Here is a 15,017-nt window from a genome sequence, read left to right as displayed (position 1 = left end):
AGGAAGGTCTATAAGGATAACATTAAGAGTCCGAGATGAAATATGTCTGAGTAACGACCATAATGAGCTTGGTGTATGGTCAAAGGGTAGCACACGCTTCGTCTCATTTTTTGAAACAAGTAAACAGTAGCTGTTAGACAATCCAGGTATAGTCAGGGATGAGTGACTTTACCAGTTGGACAAAGTAGGCATATGGATCAACTAATTTTACAGGTGAACAGGGATGCACAAAATTAAAACACTAGACAAATTTTTAAACTTATCCTATCACACTCTATGCATTTCATCCTCCTCCTTCTGATCCCTTGTGTGGAAACGAAGTTTCCAGCTTCTGAGCTTCTATTTGCCCAAACACCTCTGCATCATCATGGTGATCATCCCAGCAATCAGGTCATGCACCCATATCTTTTGCAGCGCCGACCTCGATCTGGTCCCTTGACCTCGTGAAAACATGTTTGGCCCCATTACTGACTATACCAGTAATAAGGCGTTGGCTGCACTTGTTAGGGACACACATAAGGTTGATAAAGTTTACGGAAATATAAGTAATGTTCAGGAGTGCGTTTGTGCGAGATGTTTTCTCTGTTCTTCAGGAACACAGTTTAGGAAGTTTCCACAACCTTTTTGAAATGAGTAGAGAAGCAATAAGTACGAGTCAGGATAAGATAAAATAAAATAGATGGGTGAACCCACAAAGACAGACTGACTTGGCTGGCATAGTTAGGAATACCCATTCAGAAGAAAATAGTGTGTATCTATTAAGGCTATCTTTGACTTGTACTATTGGTCAACAATGACTAAGTTACCTTTGGTAAGCTACACTGCAATGAGTCAATGTCACATGATTATCGGGTTAGTGAGTATGCAGGGGATTATGCAATGGTGGGTGCCAAAGTGAAGTGATCATCTAGTTGTTAACAAGTATACATCGCAAGTGTATCCTGCTAAACCAATATGATGAGTAAGAACTGCATTTGGAAATACTTGGTACTGGATATGTCCAAGGTCGATAAACCTTGTTGTAGGTAAGGGGTGCTTTAAGTAGGGAATGATTCACACTCAACTTTCAAACTCAAAAATAAACAATTAATCCATAAAACTAAAAAATCGCATATCTTGGGTAAAAAATAAATACACAACCAATTTATTTAACTACCAAAACAAATCTACTTATCCAGGGTGATTACATATTCACAACAAGATGTATAAATATATCAACTACATTTTTTATTAGGATGAGTGCTAGAGCTCTATCGTTGAACGAGTATCATGAAAAATAGATAAAACTGAAAGAAAGGTAGTCTAACCCGGCATATATACACATCAGCTAGCAAATGCTTTTCTCCACAATATAGGCCATTAAGCAAATCAATATTGTTTGTGATTAACACCTGGCAGCAGGTGAAATTCATGTGTTTTGTGGCTGTGTACTCTACACTGTAGACCGGGTATTGCAGCATCAATTCTGGGGTGCATCCAGCCAAAGTTGGTGATCCGTCACAGCCATGTCTTCACTGGGGGCTCCATTTGTAACCAGGGGTGTTAAGAAATAACACAGGGCATTTGTAAGGATGATTTATTGACGACAGCAGTCTGAATAAATGCTGTGAAACATATACTTCAGAATTAATATACACGTAAATAAACATGTAAAGATACATCTGCTTCACATGCTGCAGTAATAGTTATCGTTAATCACATGGTCACATGGACTACATTATGACATGATATACTTAACCCATGTTTTTAACAAATACATTCAAGGATGTGTTATTCGTTACAATAACTAAACTGAACTGCAAGAGAAACATCACCATTGATAGCTATATGAGAAACCTTATTTGTCCAAACAATATAAACATACTTTGAGACATATCAAAAAGATGAGACTTAGCAAAACTGATCATCAAGGTTGAAAATAAAGTGTCAAATGTTCTTAAAGTGAAACACAACACTAGTCTCTGAGAAAATGGCATCACAAGTCAGTATCTTGTGTGTCCGCCATGTGCATTGATGACTGCCGTGCAACGTCGATACATGGAATGGATGAGGCGGTTGATGAAGACCATTGGCATTTGAGCCCACACTTTGAGGAACGCCTGACGCAGTTCAGCTGCAGTTGCCTGCCTTGGTCGGACGTCATTCAGCTGTCTTTGAATCTCATCCCACAGGTGCTCAATGGGATTTAAATCTGGACTGAGAGCAGGCCACTGCATGGTTCTGGTGCCATTCTGCTGGAGGAAGCCTTTTGTTGCTCTCGCAGTGTGGGCACAGGCGTTGTCATGGTTGCGGCGACGTGCCAAATGAGGTATGGCGTGTTGTCTCAAGACTTGATCAATGTACTGAGGTGCTGTGACACCATTGCCTCTCCCTGGACCAAATGTTCTGGAAGACCACAGGGCCGGCCTCTGTGCAAGACCATTTCCACCCCACACCATGATGCTCAGACCACCCCATGAGTCTCTCTCAACAACACAAATGTCCGAATAACGTTCCCCACGTTGTCGCCAGAATCTCTCTCTGCCATCTGCTGTTGAGATACAGTAACGGCTGTCGTCTGAGAAGAGGACTCTTCTCCACTGCTGGTGGCGCCAATGCTGTACTATGTTGCCCACTGAAGACGGTCCCGGCGATGATGTTGTGTCAGAATGGGTCCTCGGTGTGGCCTGTGACAGTGGACGTGTGTGCTCTTCAATCGTCGATGCAAGGTGTCCGCACTAATGTGTCCCTGTGGTCTATCGAGCAGTTTCCGCAGCAGTAACAAAGCGATCTTGAAGATGCTGTCACACAATCTGACGATCCTGACGTAGGGTGGTGACCCTTGGTCTTCCACTACGTGGTCGGTTATCTGTAGTGTTGGTGGTCTGGTACCATTGCTGGAGCCTGTATATAGTCCTTACGTGGACTTGAAATGCATTGGCTACTTGCCGGGCAGTTTGTCCAGCTTGCAATCATACAAGGGCTGGGTGTCCCCCATTTTCTTGTCAATCTTGGCATGTGGTAGCAGCATTTCAATAACAAATGAATGTTATCTGATCTGGGTGGATTTTTATAGGGCAAGAAATGGGGGAACGCATGTGCATTTCAATTTGCACGGAACTCACATGCATCGGGTTACCATGGCCATGCCATGATGTGTTTTGGCGATTGGTTTATTGTCATCTGCTTTGTTTTTTATCATCAAATTTTTCCGGACAAGATAATGTTAGATTTTAGAAACTTTGACAAAAATTACCCAGATATTTAAATGACAACTTTTCATGCAATTTTACTTGGGGTGATGTTTCTTTTGCGGTTCAGTATATATATACGCTTGTATCTGTTTACTTTAGTAGTAACGACAGTTACAGCCTGTACGACTGATTCCTTCAAAATTATCGTCCATCTTTCGCTTCCATGGGATAAACATTTGAACGGAGGAGGGGTTGCACAGTACTTTGGAAGCACTACAATACAATCGTAACCACATATTAGACATTCTGGAATGTTCGTTTGTTCAGTTGTTAAAATTTTAATCGAGAACTGTGTCAACATATTTTTCAAGCACAGTCTGAAATGGAAGTTGCCAGGTTGAAACGAGAGCCATAAAGCTTTAGAAAGCTTCTTTTTAATTGGCTGATGTCAACATACCTCTATGTATTGTGATACTTTTGTAAATGTAGCAATATATTGAGGCAAATATAAATAAGTCCATTTTTGTGTTCCTAATCGATATGGAGATGCAAAATAATATCTTTTTATCAAATTAACATGTTTACATCACTACTATCAAGCTTCTCACAGCGATAGCCTGTTCACGGAGCTCTCTATACCAAGATTATAACGAAGGTGTCATGCGCTGGGAAGGAGCTTGCGCAACCATGTGACTGGCTGATGTCTGGTGAATTCTTCAGCTTGAAGAAAATAAAGGGGAAATCAAATATTGAAGACAACTAAACGGTATGATGACGTTGCCAGGCTGGCATGAGATATTATGTAAATTAGCCAACATATCTGAACAATTCTCATCATCATCAACAAATAAATGACAAAGTTGCAAGATTTATTGTCAAAGGGCTCCGGCCATACAGTGTGGTTGACACGCGGTAACTCCATAAATTCATCCAATGTTTGCTTGCAAGGTACAAGTGAGTGCCCCACAAGAGCAAAATAATACAAAGTGTGTTCCGGAAAGTGAAAACAGAAGTTTAAGAACAGCTGGCATGTGCAAAACAGGTGATATATTCATTTAAAATCTATATATATATATATATATATATATATATATTTTTACCTGTTTAGATATAAACTAGATCTAAAATAAATTGTAAGCTGTTAAGTTTGAAGAGTTTAGTTGCTTATCAAATAATTCGGAACTGGTCAATTATGTGCTGCAAACTAGACTTCTAAACGAAAATCACACAGGTAACTACACAGAGACACGGGTGCACTGCAATAATATGTTATTATATTATAGATCTAAGACAAATAAATAAAATTATTTGAAAAATATATGAAATATTTTATTTAGTATAATTGAATTAAACGTGTTAAAAAATGTGTTTTGTTGACATGAATTTCTGTTGTTTCTGCAGTCACAAATATTTTAGAGGTAACAAGTGAAATTTTATTTTTGCAGCTGAGTGTATTTCTCAGGTTCTTGATGTAGCCACATCAAGATAACAACAACTTTTGGGAATCCTCCTGTCACTACAATGCTGCCAATTAGGGCTGGGACGAGTTCAAATTTACTACAGGGCCGCCAAAGCCATTTATCCTTCCCTACCCGGGTATCCGCAGTAGGTCTCAAGAGATGGATACAAAAATCTGATAGTTTTGCTGTAGCCTTGACAAAATGCATTTCGATACATGTATAAAACGATCTGGTCATGCATACACTGAAGTTGACTGAAGCTTTATCTTATTCAAACATATGAAAGTCAGAAGGAATGCATGCATAGTCAGAATGAAATGTGAACATTACTGACTTGTAGTGTAACCATGGAGTCCTAGATATTTTTGTCATTAAACGATATATAACATGACTAATCACGGGTACGGGTACTCTGGTCCTACTCAGTACCCATCCGAGTTACATGTTCCAGCCCTACTGCCAATATTACCAAAGCTGTTGGGATTTTCGGATCAGTTCTGCATGTTCATAAGCAGTCCTCAATACGTCTATCTCGTTCTTATCTCAGTCCTAGCCAATCTGAAGTCCGTTTGTATTCAGTTCAGATCGTGTAAAAGTGACCGTTCACCGCAACCCGACAACGTTTTGAAGCAGTTCGAGGACATCCGTAGCCATTCTCAACCCGTTCTTAACCAGTTCAACATTGATCTACCTCTTTCACAATACGTCCAAGCCAGCTCTAACTAATTCTTAACCCGACCAACTCGTTCGCAGAACGTCCTCATCTCGTCCCAAGTGTGTGTGTATTCGCGTCCGATTCCTATGGATACTGAGCGCGTTGTAGCCAGTCTTCATTCAAGTTCAGGGCTCTGAGCTGTACACATCATGCCTCCAAAGAGAGGTCGACCCGGTCAGTGTGCACACATACTGAAATTTATGTCGGACTGCACCACGTCTTAACACGTCCCAAGTAGGTTCGAAGTACGGCAATTCCGTTCGTAATACGTCTTTCTCGTTTTAAGTATGTTGTCAATCCGACTAATTGCAGAACAGGATAGACGGGATAAAATTTTGAGCAGACTCAAAGTTCTGGAGCACCCTCTCCGTCCGAGCCCGTCCATAAAGTTCATAAAAAAAACTGTCAATAGTTGCTACTACGTCCACTACGTTCATACACTGTTGGAGCCCGTTCGATAACATTTTCATGAACGTATTGAGAACTAGTTTGGTGTGATGGGGGAATAAGAGGTTCTTCAGTGGACTTGGCATGTGATACAGATACACCAATAGCTTCAGTGGTATACCGTATATCGCTGTGTAAAAAGGCAAGTTTTTCATACCTGGAATCAAAAGGGGTGGGTTGTCTTATACACAGGGTTGAAGAATATGGATGTTTTTTTTAAAAAGGTTCCCCCAACACGAAGACATTACCATGAGCATGTAACACCAGAAAGGCCATGTCAACAAATACGTACTGAAGTACGCAAAGTAATCATGTATTTACACTGTCTAGCTATGAAAAGTGTTCATTGTATATCTGGACTTATGTTTGTAAACTTTTTTAAAAATTTCATTCAACATTGTTTGCATTCATTTCGGTGAACTTGTGTGTGAAGTGATCAAAAGTTCGCACAACCCCGTTATTTTCAGCAACCTTGGTCAGATTACCGTTATTGCCGTCTTGAAACAAACTTTAGTGGATAGACAACTTCTTTATTACAATTAGGAGCAACATTTCGGAGTAGGTTCTAACACTGTTATCAAGCAAGTTATTCATTGAAAGTCATATTGGATGCAGTTTGACTATTATATGTCAAGCGCTATGCTGATGGTTATTGATTTATTTCATATACATAAATATATATATATATATAGTAAAAGTGCAACTAAAATAACATGATATTGGAATAAATTATTCCTGATAAAATAATAGCTTCAGATACAATTCTTCCAATCATTGTATCAAAATTCTTTAAAGTTATATTATTGTGTAATTTTTTACTGAATCACCGGTCGATTCTGAGAAACTTGTACACAGCTGATGTGGCTAAGTTTGAGACAATACATAAGGTAATCATAATCTCTGCATATGAAACTGCCGAGTAAAACAGGAAATGCAATTAAATCGGTAAATCGTCTTGTGATGTTTTTATCTCAAATTTCAAATGTTTATTGACCAAGTTTAATTGTTATAATCGCTGAAGACAAACACATTTTTATTGCAAATGTATGGATTGTGTATGTGCTGGTAATGTGCTTCATTCCGATTCACTTTATAATTGAAATAAGCGGGAGTGTGTGCCAGAGAGTGGTGTCCAAGATCCCTTTCATCCCCAATAGATTTAGTAACATAATGCTTGGGTCAGAGTGTCAAAATATCAACTTCCAGTTCCGATCTCACAGTGGTAGTCGACAAATCATGAGGACCAGTATCAGTTGAACTGCAGAGATTGAAGTTGATCTTGTAGACGGCAAAATGTTGCAAAGGTCTTGTCAAAGTTTGTGGCGACATCAGACAGAATGGATCTGGGAGGTAGCTAGATGGTAGAGGTGAGGGCCCTGGGTATGGCGAAACATGTTGATTGGTCATGTGGAGATGTGCTATATTGTAACTAAAGTCTATCTGCGATCCATGGAAAGACAACAGCCTGGTCAACAATATCAAAACTCCTAGTGGATGAGGCCTTAGAAGACTGATGATCCAAGAGAACATTTATGCGAAGTTACCAAGTATGTACAACATATGTTGACGTATGACATCAGAATCGGTGATCTACTTTTACTAATATTTTTTCTTGGAAGGGGTTAGCACATTACAACTTTGAGAACTGTCGCTCTCCTTATAAGACCATGTACCGCGAGATATTCAACTACTTGACCCAGTCAGGCTTGATGACCCCAGGGAAATGCCTACTATGTCTTCATTCAGTATAATAATCTTTGCTTTATGTGGTCCATATATGAAGAGCAGCAGCCATTATCTTACTTCACAAATTGCTCATTAACTCAAATTATTACTTGTAGAATCAATGAATGTTTTATGTTGAACAGTGTCTAAGAAGAGCAACCTTCTCTCGGACCCAACTGGCATTTTTACATATGAAGAACAGTGCCAGAAACTTGGTAAGTTAGTCTTTAGTGTATCTAGCTCAAGAAATACACTGACTTGAACAAACTCTCTACAGTGAACTATTGTATATTGCAAACTGATATCTGATCCCCGACACGCCCAGATACCACTAATTAGTGACATGTAGAGCAAACTGAGAAATCTCACTCAGTGTCAAGTGTCACTGACAATTGGCTATACGCAATCAGCGTCGAATCAGCACGATCGCGGCGAATCAATACAATCGGCGGTGAGGATTCAACCTTTTTAAACTTGCTTTTATATGTTAATCTTACAGTCAGCAAAACGAGGCTAGAGCAAAACACCAACTACACATCTCCATGAATGTAAATCGTGAAATGGTAAATAAACAATGTTCCAAAAATGTTATGAATTTAATGTTATTGAATGAATGTTATTAATTTAATGTTATTAAATGAATGTTGTGAAATGTTATCAATTGACTGCTATGATGTGATCACTGCTAATACACCACATTTCATAACTTCCAATATTTTGCAAAATTGTCTCGAAATTTTCTCGCCACTATTGCGTTACTAACGCGGACTAATCACGCCACTTTTGAGACATTAAAGTGAAACTATTGCGCCTCTTTCGAGACACTTTCGTGCCATTTTCGCAATAATATTTGACAAGATCGCGGCACTTTCACAAAACTTTCATGGCACTTACATGCCAAATTCGCGCCACTTTCACGCCACTTTCACGCCACTATCCCGCCACTTTCGAGACACAATAGTCACTATTGCTATCGAGTGATGGTTGTGCTAAGTTTTCGGCACAGTATTACGTTTTTCCTTGACTGATTTAGGATTCTTGAGTTATATTTTCCATTGCATGCTTGTGTGCATTATTTAAGATCATAGAATAAAGCTTCTTTTCCTTTTACAAATACTGATATCTATATTTTATTTAGACTGCAAATGTAAGGTGAAATTAGCTGAGGAGATTTTCACAGCAACAACTAGAATAGAACAGAATCAAACACAATCATGTGTCTGCCAAAATGACCTTCAGGAAACCAACTAATGTTTATTGCATGTCTAAAGTTTCGTGATAAGTTTCATTCTAAATATAATGTGAAATAGTCTGGACAAAATCGTTGTGCTAATAAAGATTTCCTATGATAAACGAAGGCCTTTACAAATATTAAAGTCGTTAGGTATGTGCATTACACAGTGACTGGTTCTTCATGTGTGATTGATTATTAACATTGTAAAAGAATACATTCTTTTAGATCGAAAAAAATCAACAAAACCATTTCCATAAGTATCCTCTTTTCCATTCAATTCCGACTATATCATAAGCATGTGTTTAGGAATTATACCAGGTTTAGAGTGTATCCACCACAAACACATGCAAATGCAAGTCAGGTATTTGCAAGTCAAAGACATACATTTACCACACTGAAATAACACAACTTTATATGAAGCTTCTGAAATAGACTTAAAGAAGAGCTAGTTTCGTGTATTAGAGGAAGGCACTGGGATATGCATGCATATATTTACATAGATTTATCAGACTGATTATGACTAGATTTGATTGAGAAATTTAAATCAGTTAGATGTATATTTCTTAGAATTGATGAGTACATGTAAATCTTCCATGAACTGCTATTTGAGTGTCCTCGGGAATTATAACATGGTGCCCCAATGTTGATTTCAGTCGGGGGGGCCCAGTCGTCTAAGGCGCCGCGATTCGCTGTGCATAGATGCTTTCCTTGGGCATGCCAGAAACCTATGATTGTGGGTTTGAATCCCGGTTCGCCCCGATTATGTTGCTAGGTTTGTCAGCACCATACCCGTGCTCATGGGTTTTTCCGAAAGTGGTAAACGTCTGAGATCTGCATCACTTAGGGCTTTCCTCCCACATTAAGCTGACATGCCGTGATATAACTGGAATACTGTTAAAAGCGGCGTTAAACACAACTCACTGATTTCAGTGATTCTTTCTGATAAGCAGTGACCCTTTCTAACTATCCACTAACTATAACTGTTGTCAGTGTTAAAAACATTCCATTGTTCTAAAACAGATAATTAAATAGTTGGTACATATAGGCATCGACCCGTTGGACGTGGAGATTTCATAATTTCATAAATCAATTTCTGAACTGTTCTAATAGGGTTTATTTTGTAAAACGTGCACATAGAAAAAGTGTCAATTTAAGGTAGGTATATAACGTATGGGCTTTGCCTTAAATGTATGCAACATATTATTAAAGCAATACACAGACTTCTTTCTCGGAAACACATGTATGTATTTAAAAGAATATCATTGAAAAAGGGACCTGGGGTAATATCATTTGGGATGGTAGGAGGCAAGACGATTGTGTTGTATTATTTTCCACTTACATGGAATTAACCTTTCGCGAACACCCTATACCATTACTATTTGATAGTGATTTATAAACACATGCTCATGATACAGTAGGAATCATACAATCGACTCTGCTTTTAGCAGAGATTTCTTTTGAATATGGTAAGGATTTTGTCCCTTCTTTTATGGAACTGTAGCAAATTTCAATATTTTCACCAACATCGTTGGCGGGTATTTCGAAACATACCAATTCAAGTTCCATAAAACAAGTAAAGAAAAAAGTAAAACAATAGAGGATCATAGGGGCCGTCTCACAGGCAAGTGAACGATGCGATGGTGAACTGAGGACCCCACACGACCCCAAACAACCAACCACGTCGAAGGCTGGCATTCTAATAATAGTAAGCGGAGTCCAAGCCAGACAAACATTTATAGACGGAACAAAATGCAACAGAAACCCTTGTCATGCAGCTGAATGCTGGAGGTCACCTGACACCTTAGAAGAAAAACAATAGGGTGCCTCATAACGCCCTGCAGACCACCCAGCGCCAGCTAAGGGTGGCAAGACAACCATTCAGCAATATCATGACACTGTGTCAATTATGTTTGCTTGTAAATGTGCTTATTTAGAAACAACAACATATGTACATTTGTAGTGTCATATTCTGTATGCTTTATCACAAATGATATTGTTTGTCATTTCCTTGGGGGCTATTATGAAAAATGTGTATTTTGATTGAGAAATTTTGAATATATGTAACTGTGTTAAAGATTAAAAAGAAAAGACAATCCTTGCTAAGTTCGTATTTGAATTATCGCTTCAGGACCATCGCTTATGTATCCTTGACACAATCCCCATGCTTGTGACAACCGTTCTGTTTCGGGAATAGCGGTGGTTAACACCTCCATTATATCTAAAACCCTATGTTACATGTTTTATGAACAGGTCCCATCGTTGTATCCTAAGCAAGTTACGCTGTGGCACATTACCCTTACTAGTTGAAATTCGTAGATTTGCTAAACCTATCACGCCTTTACAGGATAGAATTTGTAAATTATGTAATAATATAGCTGTAGAAGATGAGATACATTTTCTCATTAACTGTCCATTTTATTCTGACTTAAAAGATATACGTTATGGTTGAGAATTATAAAGTCTGATCCTACATTTATTTCATTCTCTCCTGTGGACCAGTCAGTGTTCTTAATGAACTGTAACACGTATATAAAACCTCTTGCTGCACTTATTTCAAAAATGTTTGCACGTAGGCAAATTTCCTTACTTAAAATTGTAATCCATTTTAATCGGGTTTTGCAATCCTATAAGTTATAATTCTTTTATTTAAATAATGTTTTTCATTGTCCATTGTGTCTCATCTGCCTTTTATGGCTGATGTATGTATTTTACACTGTTTTTTTATGTCTAATGTGTACACATACAACATGTGACATAAATAAAATATTTTACAGTTCTTTAAACACAACCAGGTGCTATAAGCGTACGCATAGACAACAAAGGCACACATTTGAACTGACTGTCGTTGCTCATTCATCGTCATATAATTAAATTTTCGCTGTGTTCGTTGAAATTCCTCCATTCTGATCATTTGAATTGGTCATGTGTTATTGCATTCATTTCCCAGTGAATGTAAAAGATTTATTACTGCGGAATATCGGGGAATCCCAATATTACACTCGAGGGATCGAATTCCCTTTCTGCTCACGTGTATTGTCATGCAGAGGACATTTAGCGACTTCCATGAATATTCATTGTCCTAACTACCCTTTGAAACCGAAGGCATAGATAAATGAAACAGCAAACGTGCAGGGTCGCTCGCCTGTTTTTTCCCCGTACGCCTCGGTTCAACTTTCATGTCTTCAGGTTTCATTTCTAACTAGCATTTTTCCATCTGTAATCAGGGAAGTAATGTTTGAATTTGGCGGTAACTGACCATGTTATTTGAAACAGCTGCCTTCTCCCGGACATATAAATTTCTTCCGGTTCATTACAGTCTGACTGTTCTTTTCGCCTCTTGCCTTAATTGACAGGTCCAATGAACATTGTTTTTATCCTACTCTCCGTTGATTGGCTACTGACTCTGTAGGCGTGTTAAGTTATGTGCATAAAATAAACGATCACCTGATTCATGTCACACCACAGCATGTATTTGTTTATCAATCTCGTCATTTTTGTCTGTTTTGATATATACAACTGTTTTTGGTTAAACTATTGTACATAAAACATGTTTTTACGTTGTCAAATTTAATTATAAGCATTGACATGTGTATATTTTTCTGTTCATTGAGGTATGAATATAAAAACGCGGATTCATAAAGTTTGCACATCGGTTTTTCGATTCATACCTCAATGAACTGAAATAAATACACAGTCAATCCTTAAGTATATTATGAAGTAATTAGGTTATTGTCATCAAATCTTCATGCCCGTCTGTTAGGGAGGCTACATCATTACCGATTATACAATCTTTCCTTTGATTTGTTTATCGAGACGAAGCAAAGTATGTGAGGGGTGTAAGAATGTATTTATACGAAAGGAAAACCAGAGTCACTCGATTGGTTTAAGTAAGACAATGACAATCACAACATTCTCAATGACGAACAAATGTAATATCAGAAATAATAATGATGTTTTTTTTACATGTTCATTTTAAAACCTGCCTTGATAAATAAGGGCGACATGAGGGTCAAACTTTACAGACAGCCGATAGTCAATTTACGTCAGACCTCTATACAACGTTAACATTTATTCATGATAATTCTTGTGAATACCCTACCTCTATTACATCATAGCCATAAATTCCTGTTTATGCTGAGAACCACACTACAAATTCAGGACAGAAGTCCTCTTCACTGCCAACATATCTAATAGTTGTGAGGGAAACCCTATCCCTCGTCAGAGACACCACTGCGCATGCGCAAGGCAGGAATCACCTCACTCCTTTCCCGTGTGTCCAGATGACAAGAAAATCTTGTTGTTGCATGCATCTGTACACGTGATTCCTGTTCCACAAGCCACACTAGATCATCTCAAAGCTTCACTAAAGACAAGCAGTGAGCAGTTCTACAAGCAGAGAACAGGTGTATATGAAGGCAGAAGGCTCTCGTAAGTAATTAAGTTAGAGAATGTATTGTGGGATGATGACTTCATCCCCAAAATCTGTTCAGGTTGTAGGCAACATCAAATCTCTGGTGACCCTCACCCTAGGTGCCCATCATGCAAGAAAAGCAATTGCACGCAGAAATCAAGGTGCAGTTATTGTGAACCTTTGTCAAAGGAGAAGTTTGAGAAACTTTCTAAGGCATGGCTCAATGACCCTGATTATAAAAAGTGATTAAGTCCGTTGTGACACCTAAAGATAATCACGTGGGTGACAAGCGAGTGTTCAAAACAGATCTAAGATCTAAGGCTGAATATGACAGGGCATCCTCACACAGCAGACACGCACACAGTCAAGCTGAATCAAATTATTGTGAGGACAGGAGGAGAGTCATGAGGAGAGATCGAGAATCTCATAGATCCCCTCTGTACCACTCACATCATAGGGTAGATCATGAATCACGGACATCGCATCTCAGTGTGCACAGAAATACACACCAGGCACCTTCTAGCCACTATGATAGACAAACTGACAACAAAACTTGTGCAAATCAGGATAGAATTCCCAAGCGTGCGCCATCCCATACCGTCACACAGTCCAGTTATACGGGCAGGGAAAGGGAAGTGGATGTTACGTCACAATCATACAGTCATAAAACACATGATTCCCGCTCCGCTAGCCATAGATCAGATGACCGGGATTACTCTACCCCCAGCCATATGTCCTACCCCCAGCGCAGCCTGAGCAGGGATGCGGTTCTATCGCTAACACTGGTTTTTCATGCAATGGGGACTCTACTACGGTGCATAATTACAAACCAAATAATTATTCCATTAAAGATATCATTGCAGAACTTTATAATCTGATGCTGGCCTTAAAACCAGATAACAAAGACAAAACGGCTACCAAACCCTTGTTAGAACGTGTTGGGTATGAAGAACCTGTTAGCAAAACTGAAGAATTTCATACCCTCCCCTGTCTGTCATATACACATGCACCAAAGTTAAGCGCCACCATGTTCATAGTCTCTTGATTTCACGTGTGGGAATCAGAAATAAGAAATATGATAATGTATGACTGAATTAGGCTTCCATAGTTTCATGAACCCAAATTTGTCCAGATACCACAAGGAAAGCGTGCTTTACGTGTTGCTGCAGTTCCCCTACCCTATAAATAGTGAAATTCAAGTTTCAGACAGGTTGTTGCATTTTGCTCCTGTGTGAGATTCCCCTTCCAATAGAGGTTGAAAATCAGCCATGGTGAGGAGAAAGTTAACGAACGCTGAAAGATGGCAAGTGATAGGCATGAAAAATGCTGGCATGTCATGCAGGGCCATTGCAAGACAAATGGGTCGTCATCACAGTGTTATCACTCGTTTGATTGTCAAACATGGTCAAACCAAAGATGTCAATGACAGGCATAGGTCTGGAAGGCCAAGAAAGACCTCTAACAGAGAGGATAGACGTCTTTTCAGGATAGTCAGACGAAATCCATTTGCCACTTCAACAGATTTAAGACTGCAGTGGATTACCCAGTGGAGACTCTCGACGATGACCGAAAGGCATCACCTCAGAGCGGCTGGTTATAACGCCAGAAGACCAGTAAAACGTCCTCAACTGACTGAGAGGCACATGCGGAATTGTCTGATATGGTGTTGTGCCCGTAGTTGATGGAACTGGAGAAGGATCCATTGGTCTGACGAGTGTCGAATGCTGCTACGAACTGTTAGATGGTCGAATACGTGTTTGGAGGCAACGTAACACTCGTTTTGCACCAAGGAACATCCAGAAGACCTTAGCATGTGGCAGGGGGTCTGTCATGATATGGGGTTGTGTTTTCT

At 39.1% G+C, this 15,017-nt stretch overlaps 1 protein-coding gene across 1 annotated transcript in view; it reads left to right on the top strand.

Moving 5' to 3' along the window:
* The window catches only part of LOC139445621 (leucine-rich repeat-containing protein 74A-like), a 582,304-nt gene that overhangs the window by 47,801 nt on the left and 519,486 nt on the right, over positions 1-15,017 (top strand). Inside the window, exon 4 of the mRNA XM_071226790.1 lies at positions 7,664-7,735. Coding sequence (XP_071082891.1) covers positions 7,664-7,735 — 72 coding nt within the window. The remainder of the gene's footprint in view (positions 1-7,663; positions 7,736-15,017) is intronic.

This window comes from Haliotis cracherodii, unplaced genomic scaffold (genome assembly GCF_022045235.1).
Source record: "Haliotis cracherodii isolate W230 unplaced genomic scaffold, xgHalCrac1.p SCAF_6, whole genome shotgun sequence".
Classification (NCBI taxonomy): domain Eukaryota; kingdom Metazoa; phylum Mollusca; class Gastropoda; order Lepetellida; family Haliotidae; genus Haliotis; species Haliotis cracherodii.
Note: the sequence above shows the minus strand (reverse complement) of the source record. Positions and strands in the feature narration are given on the sequence as shown.